The following is a 24,695-nucleotide window of genomic DNA, read 5'->3' as shown; positions in this document are numbered from 1 at the left end:
TGCAGCAAAAAGGTAAAACTGAAGTGCAGGAAATAGGGTGGGAATAATAGAGTTTAACATAATATTACCTCAGCACCCACCTGCCCATTACATATGTTTTGAGGTTATCTGGCACAGCAAACTCAGTTCAGGTCTCTTCTCTGCTCGGGAGGAGATACTTCTGCTGGGGGAGGAGGGGTTTAATATGATAGAGGTCTATAAAATCATGACTGATGTGGAGAAAATGAATAGGGACATGTTATTTACCCCATCCCTTGACACAAGAACCAGGGATCAACCAATGAAATCAAAGGCATCAGGTTTAAAAACAAACCAGGAAGTATTTCTTCACCCAACGCACAGTCAACTTGTGGAATTTATTGCCAGGGGGATGTTGTGAAGCAAAAGTATAACTGGGTTCAAAAAAGAATTAGATACGTTTACGGAGGGTAGGTCCATCAATGGCTATTAGCCAAGATAGTCACTGACATAAACCCATGCTCTGGGTGTCCCTAAACCTCTGACTGCCAGAAGCTGGGACATAAGAACATAAGAAAGGCCGTACTGGGTCAGACCAAAGGTCCATCTAGCCCAGTATCCTGTCTACCGACAGTGGCCAATGCCAGGTGCCCCAGAGGGAGTGAACCTAACAGGCAATGATCAAGTGATCTCTCTCCTGCCATCCATCTCCACCCTCTGACAAACAGAGGCTAGGGACACCATTCCTTACCCATCGTGGCTAATAGCCATTAATGGACTTAACCTCCATGAATTTATCCAGTTCTCTTTTAAACTCTGTTATAGTCCTAGCCCTCACAGCCTCCTCAGGTAAGGAGTTCCACAAGTTGACTGTGCGCTGCGTGAAGAAGAACTTCCTTTTATTTGTTTTAAACCTGCTGCCTATTAATTTCATTTGATGACCCCTAGTTCTTGTATTATGGGAATAAGTAAATAACTTTTCCTTATCCACTTTCTCCACATCACTCATGATTTTATATACCTCTATCATATCCCCCCTTAGTCTCCTCTTTTCCAAGCTGAAGAGTCCTAGCCTCTTTAATCTCTCCTCATATGGGACCCGTTCCAAACCCTTAATCATTTTAGTTGCCCTTTTCTAGTGCCAGTATATCTTTTTTGAGATGAGGAGACCACATCTGTACGCAGTATTCGAGATGAGGGCGTACCATCGATTTATATAAGGGCAATAATATATTCTCAGTCTTATTATCTATCCCCTTTTTAATGGATTCCTAACATCCTGTTTGCTTTTTTGACTGCCTCTGCACACTGCGTGGACATTTTCAGAGAACTATCCACGATGACTCCAAGATCTTTTTCCTGACTTGTTGTAGCTAAATTAGCCCCCATCATATTGTATGTATAGTTGGGGTTATTTTTTCCAATGTGCATTACTTTACATTTATCCACATTAAATTTCATTTGCCATTTTGTTGCCCAATCACTTAGTTTTGTGAGATCTTTTTGAAGTTCTTCACAGTCTGCTTTGGTCTTAACTATCTTTAGCAGTTTAGTATCATCTGCAAACTTTGCCACCTCACTGTTTACCCCTTTCTCCAGATCATTTATGAATAAGTTGAATAGGATTGGTCCGAGGACTGACCCTTGGGGAACACCACTAGTTACCCCTCTCCATTCTGAGAATTTACCATTAATTCCTACCCTTTGGTTCCCTGTCTTTTAGCCAGTTCTCAATCCATGAAAGGACCTTCCCTTTTATCCCATGGCAGCTTAATTTACATAAGAGCCTTTGGTGAGGGACCTTGTCAAAGGCTTTCTAGAAATCTAAGTACACTATGTCCTCTGGATCCCCCTTGTCCACATGTTTGTTGACCCCTTCAAAGAATTCTAATAGATTAGTAAGACACGATTTCCCTTTACAGAAACCATTTTGACTATTGCTCAACAGTTTATGTTTTTCTATGTGTCAGACAATTTTATTCTTAACTATTGTTTTGACTAATTTGCCCGGTACAGACGTTAGACTTACCGGTCTGTAATTGCCGGGATCACCTCTAGAGCCCTTTTTAAATATTGGCATTACATTAGCTAACTTCCAGTCATTGGGTACAGAAGCTGATTTAAAGGACAGGTTACAAACCTTAGTTAACAGTTCCGCAACTTCACATTTGAGTTCTTTCAGAACTCTTGGGTGAATGCCATCTGGTCCCGGTGACTTGTTAATGTTAAGTTTATCAATTAATTCCAAAACCTCCTCTCGTGACACTTCAATCCGTGACAGTTCCTCAGATTTGTCACCTACAAAAGCCAGCTCAGGTTTGGGAATCTCCCTAACATCCTCAGCCGTGAAGACTGAAGCAAAGAATCCATTTAGTTTCTTCGCAATGACTTTATCGTCTTTAAGCTCTCCTTTTGTATCTCGATCATCAAGGGGCCCCACTGGTTGTTTAGCAGGCTTCCTGCTTCTGATGTACTTAAAAAACATTTTGTTATTACCTTTGGAGACTGGACAACAGAGATTGGATCACTCATTAACAGCCCTCTTCTGTTCATTCCCCCTGAAGCATTGGGCACTGGCCACTGTGGGAAGACAGGCAGGAGCAGCGCCAGGGTTTTTGCTGCCCTAGGCGGCAGCGCTCCTCCTCTGAGCATTCAGGGGGCCTGGGGTCTTCGGCGGCGGGGGTCCTTTCGCTCCGCGTCTTCGGGGCACTTTCCACTTTCCCCAAATCCTGCCGCCCTAGACGACCGCCTAGGGTCGCCTAGTGGAAGCGCCAGCCCTGAAGACAGGATACTGGGCTAGATGGACCATTTGTCTGACCCAGTATGGCTGTTCTGATGTTATTTTGAGGTTTCCCCTACAGCAGGAATCAAGGCATTCATAGCAAGCATCATAATATGCAAGAGACTGCAACACATGGTGTAAGTAGTGAAAGCATGGAATGTGGCGTTACTGACCTCTTATGTTCGGTTCCTCAGGCTTGGGGTGCATGAGACGGAATGGCAGCTCTGTGCTGACTTCACTTTGGGGAGAGAAGAGAATGCATCATACCTACATGCCTATTAACTCCTGTTCCAGTCAAGCTACACCTCCCCAGTACGATCTACCCGTGTCTACTAGATGTGAAGTCCAGTTCCACCCATCCCTTAAACTCAGCTACATTCAAAGTTCCCTGTCCCCACAAAAACCAAAACTACCAAGTTCAGATTTGCTCGCTCAAAACCCAACTGCAGCCATTACTGTCCTCTACCATCGGTTCTAGCACAAGGCTTGTGCTTAGTCCTAAGTTACTTGTTTTGCTCCTCTCTAGAGACCATGCACATAACTAAAGCGTGGACAGCTTTATCACACTGGAGTATTCAGAGTCCTTTGACCTAACAGGTTAAGGGGTTTTTAATTTATGTGGGGGGTGGGGATAGGAGGCAAAGTGTCATGGCCATGATTGTGTGGTTTGGAAAGGCAGAAAACGTAGCAGCTTTACCTGGAGGTGAGATCTCCCAGCATGCTAGGTAAACAGAAAAACAAAAAGTGCTTGTAATGGTGTCTTTGCTCCATGAATACATCCAAAAAAGACAAAGCCTCCAGCTAACCACCCATGCCCTATTCTCTCTTCAGTCATCTAGCACAATGGCTCTCTGACGGTGGGGCTCTGATGGTCCGGAGCACTTCCAGGTGGTCCATCTGAAAGGCTTCCACACAGATATTTCCTGCTCACTGGAGCACAATCCAGGATCCTAAGGCTTTCAAGAGGTTCTTTAGGCTAATAAAATTAGAGAAACCCGAAGCCCATCTCCGCACCCTGCATTGTTACTTAATGTCTATCTTTGCTGGGTGTTTCTTCTGTGTAAATTCAGCTATGATCAATTCCGCAGAGGACACCAAAATTTGGGGTAACACACACATGAGTGAACCAAAGTGAGCTAGAGAAATTAGAGCAGTAAGGGCTGCAGGCATGGAAGAAAGATTCCATATTAACATAAAATCCTCTCACCAGGGTGGGAAACAAAAAGCACATACAAATGGTGGAGTGGGCACCACCAGGAAGCCTCATCCCATTATATTACAGTGAGTTCATTTTCCTCATCTTCTTCACGTGGTTTCAGTATTTTTTTTTTTTTTTGGGTATAAAAAAGTGCTGTAGGAAAGGGGCGGTGGGATTTGGAATCGGAGGCTGGGAGGAGAGTTGTCCATCAGATCTTTAGTAGTTCAATGAGTTTATGAACCACTGAGTTATAGCAGCATCTCCACTGAATTCAATTCCCACTGGCCCTTTCCCCAAACACCCCCATGACTTTTCTCTCTTCTCCAGCACAATGCAATGCTCAAATATAAACATCTTTGCTCCAAAAAATTAAGCAAGCAAGAATAAGAAATCAGACTGTAAAGAATCAGATTAGGTGATACTTATGTATAAGTGTTACTTCGTCAAATCCATCCTATGGACTGAGGGAAGGGGGTTCTGAACCTCAAACAGCAAATGTTCACATGGCTCCATTCACAGCTGCCCCCTAAATCCACAGGATGGATCAAAACACAAGCCAGGAGACCATGCAAGACAATAGTTATTTTATCATAAGTACACGCCAAACCATTGACCCTGTTTTAAATTATAAGAGGATAGAGACACAGAGAATCTGGTGATGCTGAATGCAAGTGCAAATCAACACTTCCCACCAGCTGAGAGTTATTCTTGTCCCCTTCCATATTGCTAGTGATATCAGGAAGCTGAACTTCCCCCATGGAACTAAGTAGTGGGGGATGACACCAGCATTTCCCAGTAAGCTCAGTGGGTAGAAGGTCTGGACCACAGCATGTTTGGGCCCAGGGGTGTGCATCTCAGCCTTGTGCAGTAGGCAAGTGAGGACTTGGAGATACATTTTTGATTGAAGCTCTATTTGCACTCTTACAGCGTAAAAAACAACACATTTTCAAAATCATAGAGGAGGCTACACTCAGAATTGAGCTGCAGGAGCATCTAGCATCTGAGGAAGGTACTCCCCTTACAGATTGGGGAGAATTTAGGGCTGGCCAAGTGAGATGACATTGCCTAGAGGCTTCCAATCTCAAGTCAGCTTGTTCTAAACTGCACCCCCTTTCTCCTAACTATGGACTGTACTGGGTATTCCTCTACAAAATGGGCACATTTTCCATCTCTATTCTGTACAGATACCAAGTGCATTGCTCTTACCCTGAGACAATGAGTTTCACCTTCACCTTGTAGGCAACCAGAATCCCCAGCACTGTCTTGTCTATCCCATCCTTAATACTACAGGGAAGAAAAAGAAAAAACAAAGAGTGAGAACTACACAGTGCACTATTAGCAGATGGCTAGAGTCAAGCTGCCAAGTGAGCACATCCCATTCTCAGGTATTAAACATATTGAGAGACCTTGGGACAGCCGATACCCTTCCACACCTGGAAATATATCCTGGGGGACATACCAAGGTGAAACAGATCCCAGCCTGAATGAATATAAGTCACTCTTCCAACTTGACCTATAGGCAAAACTGAATGTGATATTATAGGATATTCTCTCTCTACCCTCTCTTCCTCTGATACTCTCTATCAGTTGGTACCCTTCAGAATAGGACTCACATGGTACTGGAAGCCAAGTTGGTGTCTTCATCCTTTAACTTTCCATCGAGTGCTATGCCCCGTTTCTCACGGTTATTTGCCAGCAAGGGCAGAAGTATCAATGTCTTGGTGATGGTACTATTTGGCTGCACTTTCTCCCTTGGAGTGGATTCGGGGGTGGGGGAGAGAGGAGAGAGAAACACATTCAGTTTAAGTACAGATCTGGTTATGGTAATCAGGGCCGGCTCTGGCTTTTTTGCCGCCCCAGGCAAAAAAGCCTCCGGCCGCCACCCCCCTTGGGGGAGGGGGGGGGGGAGGGCGGCCGGAGCCCCGGGGGGAGGGCGGCGAGCCCCGGCGGGGGCTCCGCTCTCCCCCCGGCGGCCGGGGGGAGGGCGGCCAGAGCGCCGGGGGGAGGGCGGCGAGCCCCGGTGGGGGCTCCGCTCTCCCCCCGGCGGCCGGGGGGAGGGTGGCCGGAGCCCTGGGAGGAGGGCGGCGAGCCCCGGCGGGGGCTCCGCTCTCCCCCCGGCGGCCGGGGGGGAGGGCACCGGGGGGGAGGGCGGCCGGAGCCCTGGGAGGAGGGCGGCGAGCCCCGGCCGGGGCTCCGCTCTCCCCCCAGCGGCCAGAGCGCCGGGGGCAGGGCGGCGAGCCCCGGCCGGGGCTCCGCTCTCCCCCCGGCGGCCAGAGCGCAGGGGGCAGGGCAGCGAGAGGGCGGCGAGCCCCGGTGGGGGCTCCGCTCTCCCCCCGGCGGCCGGGGGGAGGGCGGCCGGAGCCCTGGGAGGAGGGCGGCGAGCCCCGGCGGGGGCTCCGCTCTCCCCCCCGGCGGCCGGAGCCCTGGGAGGAGGGCGGCGAGCCCCGGCCGGGGCTCCGCTCTCCCCCCAGCGGCCAGAGCGCCGGGGGCAGGGCGGCGAGCCCCGGCCGGGGCTCCGCTCTCCCCCCGGCGGCCAGAGCGCAGGGGGCAGGGCAGCGAGAGGGCGGCCGGGGGGAGGGCGCCAGGGGGAGAGGGCGGCGAGCCCCGGCCGTGGCCCCGCTCTCCCCAGCGGCCGGAGCTCCGCGCCGCCCCCCTCCAGGTGCCGCCACAAGCACAAGCTTGGTGGGCTGGTGCCTGGAGCCGGCCCTGATGGTAATTTCAGAACAGATTGCAGAGCCGGGCACCAACTGAGGTGGAAATGGACATAGGAGACGGAAGTGTTGAGGGTCTCTGGGTTAGGCTAAAAGGGGTAAAAAACAAGGGTGATGTCATGCTAGGAGTCTACTACAGGCCACCTAACCAGGTGGAAGAGGTGGATGAAGCTTTTTTTAAACAACTAACAAAATCATCCAAAGCCTAAGATTTGGTGGTGATAGGGGACTTCAACTATCCAGATATATGTTGGGAAAATAACACAGCGGGGCACAGACTATCCAATAAGTTCTTCGACTGCATTGCAGACAACTTTTTATTTCAGAAGGTTGAAAAAGCTACTGGGGGGAAGCTGTTCTAGACTTGATTTTAACAAATAGGGAGGAACTCGTTGAGAATTTGAAAGTAGAAGGCAGCTTGGGTGAAAGTGATCATGAAATCATAGAGTTTGCAATTCTAAGGAAGGGTAGAAGGGAGTACAGCAAAATAGAGACAATGGATTTCAGGAAGGCAGATTTTGGTAAGCTCAGAGAGCTGATAGGTAAGGTCCCATGGGAATCAAGACTGAGGGGAAAAACAACTCAGGAGAGTTGGCAGTTTTTCAAAGGGACACTATTAAGGGCCCAAAAGCAAGCTATTCCGCTGGGTAGGAAAGATAGAAAATGTGGCAAAAGACCACCTTGGCTTAACCACGAGATCTTGCATAATCTAAAAAATAAAAAGGAGTCATATAAAAATGGAAACTAGGACAGATTACAAAGGATGAATATAGTCAAACACCACAGGAATGCAGGGGCAAGATTAGAAAGGCAAAGGCACAAAATGAGCTCAAACTGGCTACAGGAATAAAGGGAAACAAGAAGACTTTTTATCAATACATTAGAAGCAAGAGGAAGACCAAGGACAGGATAGGCCCACTGCTCAGTGAGGAGGGAAAAACAGTAACAGGAAACTTGGAAATGGCAGAGATGCTTAATGACTTTTGTTTCGGTCTTCACCGAGAAGTCTGAAGGAATGCCTAACATAGTGAATACTAATGGGAAGGGGGTAGGTTTAGAAGATAAAATAAAAAAAAGAACAAGTTAAAAATCACTTAGAAAAGTTAGATGCCTGCAAGTCCCCAGGGCCTGATGAAATGCATCCTAGAATACTCAAGGAGCTAATAGAGGAGGTATCTGAGCCTCTAGCTATTATCTTTGGAAAATCATGGGAGACGGGAGAGATTCCAGAAGACTGGAAAAGGGCAAATATAGTGCCCATCTATAAAAAGGGAAATAAAAACAACCCAGGAAACTACAGACCAGTTAGTTTAACTTCTGTGCCAGGGAAGATAATGGAGCAAGTAATTAAGGAAATCATCTGCAAACACTTGGAAGGTGGTAAGGTGATCGGGAATAGCCAGCATGGATTTGTAAAGAACAAATCATGTCAAACCAATCTGATAGCTTTCTTTGATAGGATAACGACTCTTGTGGATAAGGGAGAAGCGGTGGATGTGGTATACCTAGACTTTAGTAAGGCATTTGATACGGTCTCGCATGATATTCTTATCGATAAACTAGGCAAATACAATTTAGATGGGGCTACTATAAGGTGGGTGCATAACTGGCTGGATAACCATACTCAGAGAGTAGTTATTAATGGTTCCCAATCCTGCTGGAAAGGTATAACAAGTGGGGTTCCGCAGGGGTCTGTTTTGGGACCGGCTCTGTTCAATATCTTCATCAACGACTTAGATATTGGCATAGAAAGTACGCTTAAGTTTGCAGATGATACCAAACTGGGAGGGATTGCAACTGCTTTGGAGGACAGGGTCATAATTCAAAATGATCTGGACAAATTGGAGAAATGGTCTGAGGTAAACAGGATGAAGTTTAACAAAGACAAATGCAAAGTGCTCCACTTAGGAAGAAAAAAATCAGTTTCACACATACAGAATGGGAAGAGACTGTCTAGGAAGGAGTATGGCAGAAAGGGATCTAGGGGTTATGGTGGACCACAACTAAATATGAGTAAACAGTGTGATGCTGTTGCAAAAAAAGCAAACATGATTCTGGGATGCATTAACAGGTGTGTTGTGAGCAAGACACGAGAAGTCATTCTTCCGCTCTACTCTGCGCTGGTTAGGCCTCAACTGGAGTATTGTGTCCAGTTCTGGGCACCGCATTTCAAGAAAGATGTGGAGAAATTGGAGAGGGTCCAGAGAAGAGCAACAAGAATGATTAAAGGTCTTGAGAACATGACCTGTGAAGGAAGGCTGAAAGAATTGGGTTTGTTTAGTTTGGAAAAGAGAAGACTGAGAGGGGACATGATAGCAGTTTTCAGGTATCTAAAAGAGTGTCATAAGGAGGAGGGAGAAAACTTGTTCACTTTAGCCTCTAAGGATAGAACAAGAAGCAATGGGCTTAAACTGCAGCAAGGGAGGTTTAGGTTGGACATTAGGAAAAAGTTCCTAACTGTCAGGGTGGTTAAACACTGGAATAAATTGCCTAGGGAGGTTGTGGAATCTCCATCTCTGGAGATATTTAAGAGTAGGCTAGATAAATGTCTATCAGGGATGATCTAGACAGTATTTGGTCCTGCCATGAGGACAGGGGATGAATCTATGAAACTGTTCAGTACTTTCCAGGGGGAAAAAATGCCTTAAAAACAAAGCTATGTCTGGCTTGATCTACAACCAAGAGCAGAAAATCCAACATTTCAGGCCAGGCCCTGTCCATACTAGCAAAGCAAACTTCAAAGCATTCCTGAAAATGGAGCAAGTGGTTTCAATACCATAATCATGTAACTGGTTTTCATGCATTAAGGCCAGAAGGGACCATTATGATCTCATCTGATCTCCTGCCACACAAAGGACATTCATTCAATTTCATCCAATTAATTTTCAAGCCCTTGATTTCTGGTTGCACTACCCATATCTTTTAGAAACACATCCAGTCTTGATTTAAAGACTTCAGGCGAAGGAAGATCCTCCACCCTCCTTGGTAAATTGTTCCAAGGGTTAGTTACCCTCATTGTTAAAATTTCGCATCTTTATTTCTAGCCTGAATTTGTTTAGCTTCCACTTCCAGCCATTGCAATTTGTGGACCAGTGGGTACGTCTACACTGCAAAAACAAAACCACAAAAACCCTGCAGCGTTAGTCTTAGTCTGAGTCTGGGTCAACTAACTCGGTCTCACAGACTTGCACTATGGGGCTAAAAATAGCAGTGTAGTCATTCCCACTTGCGCTGGAACCCAGGCTCTGAAACCTGGTGAGGGGGGTGGGTTCATATCCCAGGCTCCAGCCTGAGTTGGAATGTCTACTCTGCTATTTTTAGCCCTGTAGCACTAGTCTGAGTCAGTCGACCCAGACTCAGACTCTCTGCCGTGGGTTTTCAGCTAGACTAGAGATCCTTCTACCGCTCCCCATGTAGGCCAGCAACAAGTCACCTATTGGATAAGTAAAGTAAACCGAGTTTCTTAAGTCTCACAATCATGTCAAGAAACCACAAACAAACTCCCAGTGTGAATGGAATATCAGCAAAATAAGTTACAGTACTTAATCTCAGATCAAATCGATAAGACAACAACTCTGCTTTTCTCTTTAATTACTCAGCCCTCTATCCCCTTGGCACCAACCCCTTCTACATTACTGAATAGACCATTTAGGCTTACAGCCTGGAGCATTACACGACTCATGTGTTAGTGCTCCAGTCTACACAAAACAGACTAACTCTGGACTGCAAAGCTCATTTTTTCCCAGTCAAGCACTTGAGCGGGCAGCAGGCCAAGGACTGGCATTTAGGTAGGTCAGCAGGCTGTGTGCCAGAATCCAGTTGGTTACTTTATCTGGGCTATCTGGCAAGGATACACTGGTAGACTTGATGCAGATTGTTAGGTTTGGGGATTTTAAAATTATGTAAAAGACACGAACATGGTGGGTTTTTTTTTTTTAAACAATAGATATAAAAATAATGGATACGGAATCAAAAACAAAGGTACAGCTCAACATATGTAGCATCTGTGGGCCCATTTTTGCCCTCTCTGGGAACTGTATTCATAACCAAAGGCAGAATCAAGTCCTGTTTTCCTGGAAACTCACCCACCACTAGAAGGGACTGTTTTATGGTTAGCTCAGGCTAGTGTGTTATTACTCAATTGTTGGTCTAATAAAGTCTCACTCACTAATAATAGCTACATAGCTACTGTGATCTTAACTACACATTGAAAACCGGGTAAATATATACAGACTGCTATTTTAAGAGATGCGTTTCATTGACCTGACACTCAATTCTGAAGGCTCAATTAGAGTTATTCAGTTAAGCAGGTATTTTGGGGATGTGCCCCAGTTTTGAAAGCCTATAACTAATTTAATAAAATAAAATAGCCCCCTTGAATGGGATTGTCTGGCAGTTTCAGTGCAGGATGTGGCATAGTGTTGTGACTCTCAGAAGAATGCTCTGTAAGCCAGCCATAGCCTGGGGTGACAATTACAAGTCATCATTTTGAAACTCCTTTAAAGATGGATGGGATGGATTTATGCTCTTATCACAGTCAACCTATGGAACTCGTTGCCAGGAGATGTTGTGAAGGCCAAAACTATAACAGGGTTCAAAAAAGAACTAGAGAAGTTCCTGAAGAATAGGTCCATCGATGGCTATTAGCCAGGATGGGCAGGGATGCAACCCCATACTCTGAGAGTCCCTCACTTCTGTTTGCCAGAAGCTGGGGATTGGTCACTTGATGATTACCTGTTCTGTTCATTCCCTCTGAAGCATCTGGCATTGGCCACTGTCGGAAGACAGGATACTGGGCTAGATGGACCATTGATCTGACCCAGTATGGCTATTCTTATGTATTGGAATATCCCGCCTTTCAGATCCCTGAGTGGAGGGCTGGGGCAGTCCCTGGCTGGGTGGGAGAGGAGACCCCCATCTCATGTCTTTTCCATTGTTTCAAACGAAATTACAGATGGCAAGAGAATTCTCCGTGTATCAAATGAACTGTTTTCATCCGGGGCATGGGGTGGAGAGAGAGAGAATGGGATTGATCATCAAAAACATGATAGCTTACCTCTGTCAGCATCCCCTTAGTCTGAGGTGTGGCAGGGCAGGGTTGCACCAGGAAACTAGCTCCAGACCATAGCTGAGAGCCTGTAATTTCTGGTGAGAGAAGGTACTTAAAAGGGGAGTGAAGGAAATGACTGAGCAGGGTAGGGAAGGGAAAGCAGGACAATCAGATACTCACTGCACCTCCTCCATTGCTACCGCCTTCGTGTAATAGTCACTCGAGTACAAAACCACATTGGCAACTTGCTCCACTGAGAGAGAAAGAACAAAAACAGGAGTGAGGGGACAGAATCAATTATACAGACACAGCATATAAACAATGTAAACGACTGCCCTTCTCAAGAAGGAACAAACAGGGACAGCAGTTCCAGCCAATACAATTCACAGACCTCCCGTATAACACAAGCTCTAGAATTTTACCCAGTTACCCCCACATTGAGTTCAATAACGTGTGTTTGATTAAACACATCTTCCAGAAAGGTACAGGGTCCCGAAGCCATCAAAAGATGGAGAATCCACCATTTCCCTTGGTAGTTTGTTCCAATGGTTAATCATCCTCAGTGGTAAAAATTTACACCTTATTTCTCATTTGAATTTGTCTGGCTTTAGACAAACGGTATTTTCTCCCTGTGGAGATCATAATCAATCCCCTCTTGATCTGTTTGGATAACAAACAGATTGAGTTCTTTAAGTCTTTCACTGTAAGGCATTTTCTACCCAGCCCTCATATCATTTGTGTCTATCTTCTGCACCCTCCCCAATTTTTCAACATCATCTTTAAAATGTGACACCAGAACTGGATGCAGTGTTCCAGTATCAGTCTCCCCAATGCTGTATGCAGGGGTATCACCACCACCACCCTCCTCCTACTCACTCATCCCGTTTATATAGCCAAGGATTGGATTCATCCTTTTTGCTGCAGTATCGCACTGGGAGATCACACTGAGTTGCTTGTCCTCTATGACCCTTTAAACTCCTTTACAGAATCACTGCTTCCCTGGATATAGTCCCCTATTCTGTAGGTATGGCCTGAATTCTTTGTTCCTTGATGAGCGACCTGGCATTTGTCTGTATGAAAACACATTTTGTTTGAATGGCCCAGCTTACCAAGTCACTCTGTAGGACTGCCCTGTCATTTACCATTCTGCCAACCTGTGTGTCGTCTGCAAATTTTATCAGCAGTGATGTTATATATACTTCCAGATCACTGATAAAAACATTGAACAGTGCCAGGCCCAGAACTGATCTCTACAGAACCACTAGAAATAACCACATTCAATGACAATTCCCCATTGACAACTACCAAGTGTCCTGCTGCTCACTCAAACTCTGCATCTCACATATTTAAGACCATCATCTTCCCACACAGGAGGCAGCATGCTTTAAAGCACTGGACTGGGACTCTGGAGACCTGCTTTCTACTGCCAGCTCTGCCACCGACCCATTGCCTGGCACTGGGCAAGTCATTTGCCCTCCTTGTGCCTCTGTTTCCCCTCCTATCCTTTGTCTCTCACTAGGTGTTTGTAGATGGCCTAATACAATGGGGGTTTAATCTTAGTTGTGGCCTTTAAGTGTTACCATAATACAAATTAAAGCCAGGCAGTACTGGAACTGAACCCCAACACCCTACCCTTGACCTTCCTCAGGGAGACGGGGCGAACTCCTTCAGTACTCTAAGGTGGGCAGTCTCCCATAACGAGAACTCTCTTGCCAGCTGTCATTTCGCTTGTAACAGTGATGGACTGAAAAGCAGTGCAAAATCATGCACACTTTGAAAAGGCACATCTAGAGCGGTCATAGACACAATTCCTAGCAGAGGGCAATGGAGGGACAGGGTGACAGCTCTGGAGAGTCCCATTTCCTGAAGGGCAGCAGAGGCAATGGAGCAACATAGGGACACTGACAGGGAGATGGAATGGAGCAGGGTGACCCCTGGTCTGTTTAAGTGAGGGACACTAATAGGTTCCAGATCTGACGACAGGATGAAACACAAACCCACCCTGCGTAGCTCCCATGGGATTAAGGACAACAGTAAAAACGCACCCAGCACTCTGATCTTCTTCACTGTTTTCTCTGTATTGTTGGTCACGGTGACAGTGACAGGAATGGGCTCGCCATGGTAAAACACCTGGAAGAGTCAGATGGGCTCAGCACATGGCACACAACCCAGCAGAAGGGCTTGTACAATTTAAATAATACAATGCTAGTCCCAGCCATTTGCAACAGAAACCCCTGTGGACTAATGAGAGGGCATCAACTACTCCAGGTACATACACCCTCAGCTCCTACGGCCTGACCCAAAGCCCACTGAAGCCAATGGGAGTCTTTCCACTGACTTCAGTAGTCAGTCACTATTGAACTGTGTAGCAGAGCACCAGTGAGGGAGCTCACGCACTCCATTCCTGGCTACTGCCAACAGCAGCTACTGCGAGAAATGGTGTCAGAGCACTTGAATGTTAGGGCAAGTCAGAACAAACTGAATCCAGGCGCGAACGTCTCAGGGAGGTGGTCTTGGGGCAGCAAAGCAGGTATTTGCGTCTGAGCAATGAGCAGCTGGAGCTCTCTGGGGCAGACTGCTCACCTCTTTACTCAGACGTGCTCTCAGGTGCAGTGGCTTGCTGGACATGAAAAACTGCCAGGTGGTCTCAGCTTGAGGCTGGGGTCCTGGTTCTTCTGGGGCGTACTGTACTTTACGGATCAACAGGCGCACAAAGTTCCTGAGGAACGGCAAACAGAACTGAAATTACACAGAGCAGAACCTCCTATTTCACTGGAGTGGTTGTTCACCTGCATTCACATCCCTTTCGGAACGTTTCCGATGGAAGGATCTGAACACAGATACCCAGAGCAGAGCTGAACGAGCTCCAAGGGACTGTCCTGATTCCACACACATTCTGTTACCTTTTGGGAATTCGCTCTTCCACATTCTCTGTACAGAAAGCTTTCACCTCAAAGTCCACCCCGCAGCACTGCCAGAAAGAGAGAGGGAAGCTGTGAAATTTGTTAAGTGGTTAGCAGCCTTCCTATACAAGGAACTCTGCAGGTGTAATACCCAGGGTTTGGAAAATCTTATTCCTGAACTTGACAACTGACCAGGGCCGGCTCCAGGCACCAGCTTACCAAGCAGGTGCTTGGGGCGGCCACTTCGGAGAGGGGTGGCACGTCCAGCTGTTCGGCGGCAATTCGGCGGACGGTCCCTCATTCTCGCTCGGAGCGAAGGACCTCCCGCCGAATTGTCGCTGCAGATCGCGATCGCGCTTTTTTGTTTGTTTGTTTGGCTGCTTGGGGCGGCCAAAACCCTGGAGCCGGCCCTGCAACTGACACCTCCAAGCCTATTATGTTTTCTTGTGAAGCAAGTGCTATAGACTCACTCTGAGCAACATGCCCCATGTTTCTTAAAGATTAGCCAGCCTGTCCCGTATTTCTAAAATGACTAACATCAGCACCTGAGATGTGGAATTCCTTTACAGATTGAACCTTCCTTTTTCGCCACTTGGAGTCTAAGAATAACTCTTTGCAATCAGACAGAGCGGACTGTTGTCCCTGCAGGATCATGTGCATATTGGACACTGCTTCTAAGGTACATGTGGCCAAGCCCCATTTGGTTCTCTCTTTAAAGATTTGTGAAACCTTTTGCTAAAATACTTTTGCTAAACCCTTTGGCTAATCTCCAGTGTCTGCCCAACACCTTCTGCATCACTTTTTCATAAGTCCAGTCTAGTTGTTTGGACAAGTATCCAATATTTTAAAATGCATTATCCTTGAGTAACAGCTCTTGTTACCTAGTTACTCTTAACCTGTTTTTAAATTTTTTTTTTACCCAAACATGTAACACAAGTTCTTTCCACATATGCTTTAAATTAATGGGAGATCTTGGCACTTGGTCTTAAAAAAAGGCATTAGGTTTCAGACACTTGAGTGTGAGCGTCTGTGATCTGAGTGAATATTTAATATAAGCTTGTCTGACATCACGACACTTATTTCATTTGTGGCCAACCCACATCTCCTGTAGTATTCTGAAGGAAATGGAGTCTCAGATTTCAGTGAAATGCTTTCCCCCTCAACTGTTATGTTGCTATTTATCTGTTACTAAATGAGACTGGATACTCAAAATGCCTCTGACTCCATCCCACTTTCTAGCTTATTTCCTGTTGGGTGGTTCACAAGATGGCACTATGCCACATCTCCAGTGATGGAAAGTACATTAACTTCTGTATTACCTAGCTCTTGCTCTCAAAATATTTGAACCAGATATGCATCTCTTGCTCTTTCCTGTGAATTTCTTCCTCAGTAGAAGTACTGAATATATGAAACCCTGTTGGTCTCACCTTCCCAACATCATGAGGGGCTGGTTGCAGGGAGACTGAACAGGGCAGATAGTCTGGAAACTGAGGAGAAAAAAAACAAAACAGAAAAATTATCCAGATCCCCAACTGTATTGCTCCTAACATGATACAGTGCTCGTGAAAGGTGCATGAGTGACAGCCTGAGACAGCACAGCCCGTTAGCTCTCCATAAAAGAGCAGCCTGGGCAGCATCAAGGCAAGCTTCCCCACACTATTCTGCCTAAGTGCCCCAACCAGGCACTGGAGGGACCACTGACATTGTTAATTGTATTCCAGTAGTGCCTAGAGAGCCCAGTTCAGAGAGAGGTCTCAGTGTTCTAGGCACTGTACACATGTAAGCTCCTTGGGGCAGGAACTTCTAATTTAAATAGACAAGACAAAGGGTGGGAGGAGAAACAGGACCAGAGAGGGGAAATGACTGCCCAAAGTCAGACAACAAGTTGGTAGCAGAGCCCCAGGATTAGAACCCAGGACTCCTGACTTCCAGTCCAGTGCCCTACCCAGGAGATCATTCTGCTTCCCTTTCAGGGGAGTGAGTGAAAGATAGCCGATTCACGTAATGGTCACATGGGCACAGAGACTGAACTAACGAGGCCAAGGATAGTGTTTGAGGACATCTGTCCATGGGGAACTGGACTGAGATCACTAGAACAGTCAGCAGAGAAAGAGCACTCGGTCGCTTCTGGCCTGGGCAGGATGTGAGCTTGGGATGAAAGGCTCCAGCTCTGCCCCGCTGGAATGACATGACCTGGAAGAGAGACTTGTGGAGTTCTACCACTCTAGAAATCCCAACAGTCTGAGCTTGGTGGAGGTCTCCATTTTGTACCTGACTGGTTAGGAGACATGTCACAAGCCTAGACTGTGCAGAGTCAATTGAAAGCCTATTTGCTACAGTATTAGTATATGGCAGATTCTAAATCTGGATCCTACTAGATACTATGGTCTGTAAGGCAGAGTGAAGGGGATGGGATTTCTCTGGGGCAGGAAGAGGAAGCAGACATACGGGCTGTAGATCTACTCATGTTAGTGTTTTCTATAGCACCTATCAAAGTGGTATCTAAGATGTTCTGATGATACAGTGACAGGCGCCAGTATAAACATCTAGACAGGCTGCTAAAAGATTTGCACAGCGACATTCTGAGGGGACTTCATGAGTCTCTGGGCCAGATGTGCATGAGGAAGCTTGGGAGCAGGCTAGCAACGGTGTTTTGGGAGATAGCAGGTGGGAGGACGAAGGCTGGGGTAGAGGTGCCGACAGACTGGGCAGAGGGAAGGAGCTGGGCATCCTGAAAAATGGCCACAGAAGTGGTAGCAGCCAGGTTAAGTATCTGACTGCCACTGAGGCCTGTAACCTGGGTGTCACCTTCGACTCTGCTCTCTCACCGGAGCGACATTCAGGCCATCTCTACATCCAACTGCTTTCTCCACACAGCATCTCCAAACTCCAGCCCCTTCTCTTGTCCACACAGCCAAAACTCTTGTCGAAGCCCACATCACTTCACATCCTGACTACTGCAGCCTTCTCCTTTCTGACATGGATTACTGCCCCTCTGCTCCCCTCAACTCTATTCAGAATGCTGCTGCTAAGGTCGCCTTCTTGGCTAGTTGCTCTGACCACATCAGCCCTCCGAGGTCCGCCTCTGACTCACCTCCACATCAAATACAAACTTCTTGTAACTTCTTCATAACTCAGTCTGACCCCACTTCGCAGAACTAGAAACCTATCGCACTGCCAACCCTTGCCCTCCCTCTCTAAGCATTCCCAGCCTTTTCCTCCACCAGCCAACTTCTTTGAACATCTCATCCTATTTCATATGCTGCCCCTTATGCACAGGAAAAGCTCCCCACTAAAATCAGTGCAGCCACTTCCTTACCTTCTTTCATACCCCTCAAGATGCAGGTCTGCTGCAGAACATACAAAATCCAGCCTGCTGCCCATAGCCACGCAGGTATCAAGCGGTCACTTCCCTTCTTTCCTTTCTCTCTCTCATATCCCACCCCAGTAAAATATTTGCAATAAATGTAACTAATAAAGCAGGGCCAATTTGCCACCAGATTCATTTGCTTCTGTGTTGTATCCACATCCCCTACTCTTGGCCATGTGTGTCTTTAGACTGTAAGCCCCAGGGGCTGTCTCTGATCTGTGCTTATACAGTGCCAAGCATTATGAGGCCAATAAACCCAGCTGGGCTTTTGGGTGCTACCCAAATATAAGCAATAATTGTATATCTCATTTTAATAATTATTCCAGCAAAATGTAGAGTTTTTTGCAAATCAATTCCAAAACTCAAGGCATAGACAGCCTCATGAGTACACAAGGCAGTAGTATAAGCAAATACTCTGGCAATAGGGGAGCGAGAGACAGAGGTGGAAACATTAAGGGCTTCTGTTGTCATAAAATCGTTATGGTTCCCTTTATAAGGAATTTTTCTGTGTGCAGTCAGGATCCCTCCAGTTTGCTAAATCCCTAGCACACTTGGGGTGGTAAATAATGGTGCCATCTAACCTCTGACTCAAGGTTAGAGTTTTAGGTAACATTGGATTAATTATTAATCGCCTCTTCAGATTATCATGGAGTGCTGACAGGCTGGATAATAAGGGTCAAGGAGAAGTGGGTCAGAGGCTCATATGAGGGACTTACTGTTAAAACAAAGGGGTAAGCATTGTTCCCCAGCTTCTTCATCAGACATTCCTGCAATTGGGAGAGAGATTCCCGTTTTTCCACTGGTGGGTACAACTGTATCCTAGAGAAAAAAAGATCCTTTCGGAAGGTCAGACCCATCACATCAATGTCTTCTTGGCCATACCGGAAAGCACAGGTCAGAGTCACATACACTGGAAAGAACATACACAGTAAATTACACATTTAGTGAGCAGCCAATTCAGAGATTCTGAGACTTAGAGACCATCTGTGTTACAATTACAGAGTCCAGGAAGACAGTTACAACACTGTTGTATCTCCCCTCCGCCCCGGACCTGGTTCCAATTCATAATATAGTGAAGATCTTAAGTTTGTTTTGTAACGAGACTGAAGCCTTGGACCATATTCAAACAGCATGTCCAACGACCGGAGGTTCTCTCACCAGGATGGGGTTAATTTTGCATAAGACAACTAGAGCCCTGAAAGCAGGAGAGATCCTTGCTTTGCAGTGAGAGATCACTGAAGAGCTAGCAATCTCTGAAATCATTTAAAACATCAAACCCTTCTTTCCCTTGACGATCTCGGGATCCACTAACAAGACACCATCTAGACAGAAAGAAATAGAAAAGAGTAAATATTAAGCAGTATGGAGAAAAAAATAATTTGGGTTTATTAAGTCAAAGAAACCTGTAAGAAGAGCTTGTGTCTGGACTTACCTACAGGTTCCACGCCATCTATGTGATCAATGAAGTCTCGTTTTCCCAGATAGATAGTCACCTGTAGGAAGGAGGCAATGCAGATGGGGCAAGACGAGCCAGGGCATCAATCCTGCCAAGAGCTGAGCACTCTAGCCCAATAGAGCAAAATAACTTTTAAGCATATGCTTTAAAAAGTTAAGCACATGAGTAGTTCCCGTTGAAATCATCAGGACTATTCATGAGCTTCAGTATTTAACTGGATCAGGGTAGAGGGCTCAGCATGTTGCAGGACTGAACTCCAAAAGCACCACACAATTCCTTGTGTCTGCGGCACAGGAGCTGTACAGTGAAGGACTTTTGCCTCGAATTGGAAAGACGGCGAGTCAGCCTTGATTTAGACGTTTGGGCAGCCAACAGAGACACATCCAGTGAGGTGATGGGGAGAGGCATTGCCATCCTATCCAAGATTGGTCATTATGTTAACATGCAAGTAGTCCACTTTATCAATTCTCTAACATAACACCACGCCCTAGCGGTTGGCTGAGTATAAATCAAATTATTTTCAAAAGAAGTGGGGTGAAGACAAGTGTCCCATAAATAAATCCCCAGGTAAGTGAGGCCGTGGCCCTGTGCACCCATGGCTCAAACTGGTGGGTATGTATGCCAATTACTGTGCTACTTACAGCCTTATCACGGGACATCTTCTTGTAGATAACATGTGATTGAGGGGGACTGGTGTTCTTCAGAGGAATTGAGGAAAGAGTAGCCACCTTATGAGACTCAGCACAGCTCATTTCCACGGAGGGGTGGGAGACCGGGAAAGAACAAAGCCTTCCTGCAGCAAGAGATCCTTGGACAAGTGTCAAGAAGAGATGATGAATGAGATTATAGTTATGTTGAATAGGATCCAAAAATCTTAACCAACCAATGCAGTGCATTAAAACAGACTATTCCCTCTGAAAACTCAAGTCAACTCTGGTGCTGGGGGGGATGGTTTCCTTTTATTTTACCCTTTCCTTTTTCATTTAAGCTTCCAAAGTTAATACAAAGTTCAATTTTCAAGCTACCAATGGAGTTACGAAGCTAAATTCTCACAGATGGCTTTGGGTTGGGGGGGGGGGGGGAGGGGGAGAGGGGAGAGTAAGATAAATAAGTGCAAGCAGAAGCAGGCCAAACTCCTGATGAGATTTTTTTTTTTTTAATTTGACCTTTTAACCCAGACTGGAATTTAAAAACAAAAAACAAAAACAAAGTTTCCATTTTTCAAAAGTTTGTTAGAAAATTCAAAGCAAAACTATTTAGCCTTTTGATTGTTCTGTGGGTGCATGGTTGGGTTCAATTTCCCTTTTTCGGCATTGCCTATTTTGATTGATCAGCTTAGTCACGTGATAGGATTATTTCAAAAATTTAAAGCTTTCAACTCCTCAAAAAGTTCAGTTTCAAAAATATCCATTTGAAAATTAAACTAAGCATTACAGAAGACAATGAAAATGCTTACTGATTTCATCTATTTTTCAACCACTTCTGCTTCTTATGTTACCCTATCAATCTTTACAATACGGCATGACATTTATTAGGAACTTACACAACACAGACACTCAGAAATTAGTTTCTGACTCCCTCCTAGAAAAAGCTGGTCCTTCACTTCACCTTTAGAATCAGTTCACTGAAGGAAGTATTTTGAAAGGCCAGGATTAAAGAGAAAAATGAAAACATTCCCCCCCTTTGCCAAAGTTGGAGCACCTTTTCCAAGACCAGTATGGAATTCCTTGATGGAACACGTGAGCCAGAGGATTTGAGAAAGAGGAAACTAGGGAAAGAAATAGCAGTATCTTTAAATACCTTGCAATGCTCCAAATTCCACAGCAGACACCAGAGGAGAAAGTTCCCTGAGCAATAAGATGAGAACTCCTCCTAAACCACTGAACAAAGGTGAATTTTCCAGACAGACAGGTCCTGCAGATGTTCCCCTGTCTGTGGGAGTGACTCACTAGCCTGCTGGTGAAAAAGGAGGGCAATTTGTAGCCCGAATTGAAAATGGGTTTCTAGTTCTTACTGCCCACATTTTCAAGAACTAATCCCCTTCAAGCAGCAAATATTGTACCTGGATTAAGAACAGATCTGCTAGGTCAGCAGTGCTGGGTATTACTTAAGAGACCCCAGATCTTCAAGATTCTACAGTGCTGTCCTCCCAGATTCCTCGGGTGTAAAGACAGTACAGATTTATATGGAGCAGGAGGGTTATGGAAAGCAGCTTTATTCTAAAGCTCTTTCTCCATCTCTTTTTCTATTGGGGCTGCACATCATGCAGCCTAATAAGGAGCTAAACAAAGAACTATTTGTGAGACGTTGAACTTGCAAGCATTAGAACAAGTCTCTATAAATACAGGCTATTCTAAGAGTTGCAATAGATAGATATGTTATTTCCACAATTGATAAACTGTAGAGTTAACACAAAGCTTATCTATTGTTGTGCCACTGACACCCTCAGGCACATTGTACAAATAGTTTATGTTGGTGGCCCGCCCACTGTTTTCTTCAATTAGTTTATAAAAAGGAAATTACACATACTCAATACATGTTTAAAGATGTACAATAGAGACGAGCAATTTGATCAATTTAGCTTCTTCCCGCTCATGAATGGTCTGAAAATAGCTTTTGCTTTTCTTGAATTTCAATTTGATTTTGTTCACACAATTTGTGGGTAATTCATGGCTTGTAAACATTTCAAAAGCAGCTGTGTTTGATACTTTGGTGGGACATGTTAGTTTTCACTGGAGAGATCCCCTGGTATTCTTTCCATTCCAACTGAATTAAACTCTTGCAATCCGCGTTCCAGTAACCACTCAAAAGGTCAAAGTTTGCTTTTGTGACTATTCACCCACATTTGCTTAGAGTTAGTAGCTGCTGCAAACATCCACAGGTGGGATTTTCACAAGTGCCCAAGAGGTTTACATGGGACTATGCCACTAAATCCTTTAGATGCTTTTGAAAAATCCCACCCCTCCTGTCCATAAGAACTTGATGAGAATATTTGGGGAAAGTAAAAATGTACCTTCCCCCCACCCCGCCCTCCCAGGTGAAGCCAATTCCATTTTTATTTGAGCAAACATTTATAGGGCAGAGACCAGAGGTGTTCCCCCAGGTCTAGCACTCACCACTCTGTCACAGAACAGGCTGGGAGCAAGCTACTCTTGTTGAGAGCTTCCCTGGTCAGCACTGTGGGGAGTGGGGGGGAGAAATGATCACCAGCCCTTCACAACAGAGATAGGGCCTTCATTTACTTTTGTGGAGTAGCTAGCACAAGGCCCTGATGCTGAATGAAGCCTCTGAGCACTACTGAAATGATGGACATTTTAGGAACAGCTCTGAGGTGGTTCCACCCTTCCCCCATACTTCTAGGAGCATGTATGTCTGAAGAGAGAAGAGAGCTATTCCAGGGAGACAATCTCCCATAACTGTGCCATTAAGGCAGAGACGGCTGTTTATTTCCGGTGGCGTGGTATGTGGCATGCAGCTATTCTGCTATTAGTTTCTGTTTAAAGCTGGACACTTTGCCCTTGCCAGAGCAGACATATTTCACTCAAGCTTGAGCTGCAGAGGCAACTACCCTCCAGAAAAGCCTATTCAACCAGATGGGGATGAGTGGGCTTCGCTGGTAGCTCTGTTCCTGCAGTGTTTCTCAGAGCCTGTGGGCTCATTTCAGGTGGAGTGCAACACCAGTCTGCAGTCAGAACCTCTGGGAAGACACTCTCACCTTCTAGAACAGAGGCAGAGAACCAGGCAACTCTCAACAGCAAGTACTTCACTTTGTTCTCTCCCTTTCTCCTCTGCTGCCTCCACCACAAGGCTCTTGGGGAAGAGGGCACCATGGAGCTCAGTCATCCCCTCCTGGCAAGGAGGCAGAACAAGAATCCTACAGAACCCCATCAGGCTCCTCTGCTTCTTGCTAAAGAGGATGATCAAGGCAAGGCAAGCAGAGGTATCGACTAATCCTGGTGACAGGAGGACCCAATTTCTCCCCCTTTCCAGCAACTCTGCCACTCAAGATTCTCTTCACCTCCCCCGCTCCCAGTTACTTCTACTGAAGACGCTGCCTCTTCTAGCATGGCATTACAGCAATGGGATACAGGCTAGGGGAGTTGTTCTTTGTTGATGGCAGTTCCCATTTCATATACATTTTTCCTTTCCCGACTGGGTCCATAGTCAGTTTCCCCTTGGACACAGACTCACCTGACTCTCAAATAGAGAGGTAAGAGTAAGGACATTAAGCCTCCAAAAGGACTCCAGAAAGCTGCAGCTGCCTTGTCAGAGGAATGTGAAATGGCTCCTCCCTGGTCTTCAGAGTCTGAATTGGAAGATGACAAATTTCTCCAAGAAAGCAAAGTGAACCCCACTATATCCTGCTCTTTAAAGCCACTGTAGTAAGAATAGTGAAAAATCCACTAAGGATCCCCCTAAAATGAAAAGCAAGGGAAAATTCTCTGTTCCTGAGTTAACTGAAAGTATAGCTGATGCGAGAGGCTATTAGCAGTCACTGTCTCTGTCATTTCTGCGTCACTGGACTAGAATTCTTGGCTTCTTTGGAAATAGCAGTTGTTTGGAAGATAGCTGAGTGCACACTATATAGAAAGCAGAGGTACGACCTCAACTAGTTAAACAGGACTTGCACATACGGGAGAATGCAGAAGAGTGGAGTTGGTCACTTGATTTACAGATACATACCTTTCTCATAAACAACGTATATTTTTAGACGTTTTGACCTATTCTTACCTCTTGTTTTTATATGGGTTCGATGTTAATTTGCTTAGTAGTATTCAACAAGCAAAATATTTTCTGGCATTAGAACCTCAAACCCAGATTACTGTTTATGTTGTATAAAAATACAAATATGCCAATTTAAATTATAACCTCTTAAACCCTTCCTGATCCTCCCCACCACAGCCTGCAATTCTTAAAGGGTAGAGTTAATCCCCTGGTAATCTTTCATCCCACTGACTCATCACTTAGCGATCTGCTTTATCTGCAATACCCCTGAGGTCAGCAGGGCACTGGGCAGGTGCCATCTTAGAAGGACCTGGAGATGCACACTTTACTGCAGGAAGCTTCAGGGAGCAGACAACAGACTGAAAGAAAAATGTGCCTCTAAAATCCAAAGGGGCTTTTAACTTAATTGTCAGTAGAACTGCAACTCATCTTTTTTTGTTTTTGTTTTTGTCATCTTTGCTCTGCCTTTGGGAGTCAGGACCATCAGCTGAGTTTCTGCCACACCAAAACAGGAGGTGATTGGCCAAGGAAGCTTCTTAACT

General features: G+C 45.7%; 1 protein-coding gene across 1 annotated transcript in view; it reads right to left on the bottom strand.

The window, feature by feature from the left end:
* SAG (S-antigen visual arrestin) overlaps positions 1–20,180 on the bottom strand; it is a 29,115-nt gene extending 8,935 nt beyond the window's left edge. The window contains exons 1-13 of the mRNA XM_065410314.1: positions 20,070–20,180; positions 19,405–19,465; positions 19,250–19,294; positions 18,689–18,882; positions 16,030–16,089; positions 14,603–14,670; positions 14,283–14,418; positions 13,745–13,829; positions 11,880–11,952; positions 5,552–5,689; positions 5,145–5,222; positions 3,438–3,461; positions 2,914–2,978 (exon numbers count right to left, since the gene is read on the bottom strand). Of these exons, the coding sequence (XP_065266386.1) occupies positions 2,914–2,978; positions 3,438–3,461; positions 5,145–5,222; positions 5,552–5,689; positions 11,880–11,952; positions 13,745–13,829; positions 14,283–14,418; positions 14,603–14,670; positions 16,030–16,089; positions 18,689–18,882; positions 19,250–19,294; positions 19,405–19,465; positions 20,070–20,180 (1,138 nt within the window). The remainder of the gene's footprint in view (positions 1–2,913; positions 2,979–3,437; positions 3,462–5,144; positions 5,223–5,551; positions 5,690–11,879; positions 11,953–13,744; positions 13,830–14,282; positions 14,419–14,602; positions 14,671–16,029; positions 16,090–18,688; positions 18,883–19,249; positions 19,295–19,404; positions 19,466–20,069) is intronic.
* Positions 20,181–24,695: the final 4,515 nt, after the last annotated feature.

This window comes from Emys orbicularis, chromosome 9, assembly GCF_028017835.1.
Source record: "Emys orbicularis isolate rEmyOrb1 chromosome 9, rEmyOrb1.hap1, whole genome shotgun sequence".
Taxonomy (NCBI): domain Eukaryota; kingdom Metazoa; phylum Chordata; order Testudines; family Emydidae; genus Emys; species Emys orbicularis.
Note: the sequence above shows the minus strand (reverse complement) of the source record. Positions and strands in the feature narration are given on the sequence as shown.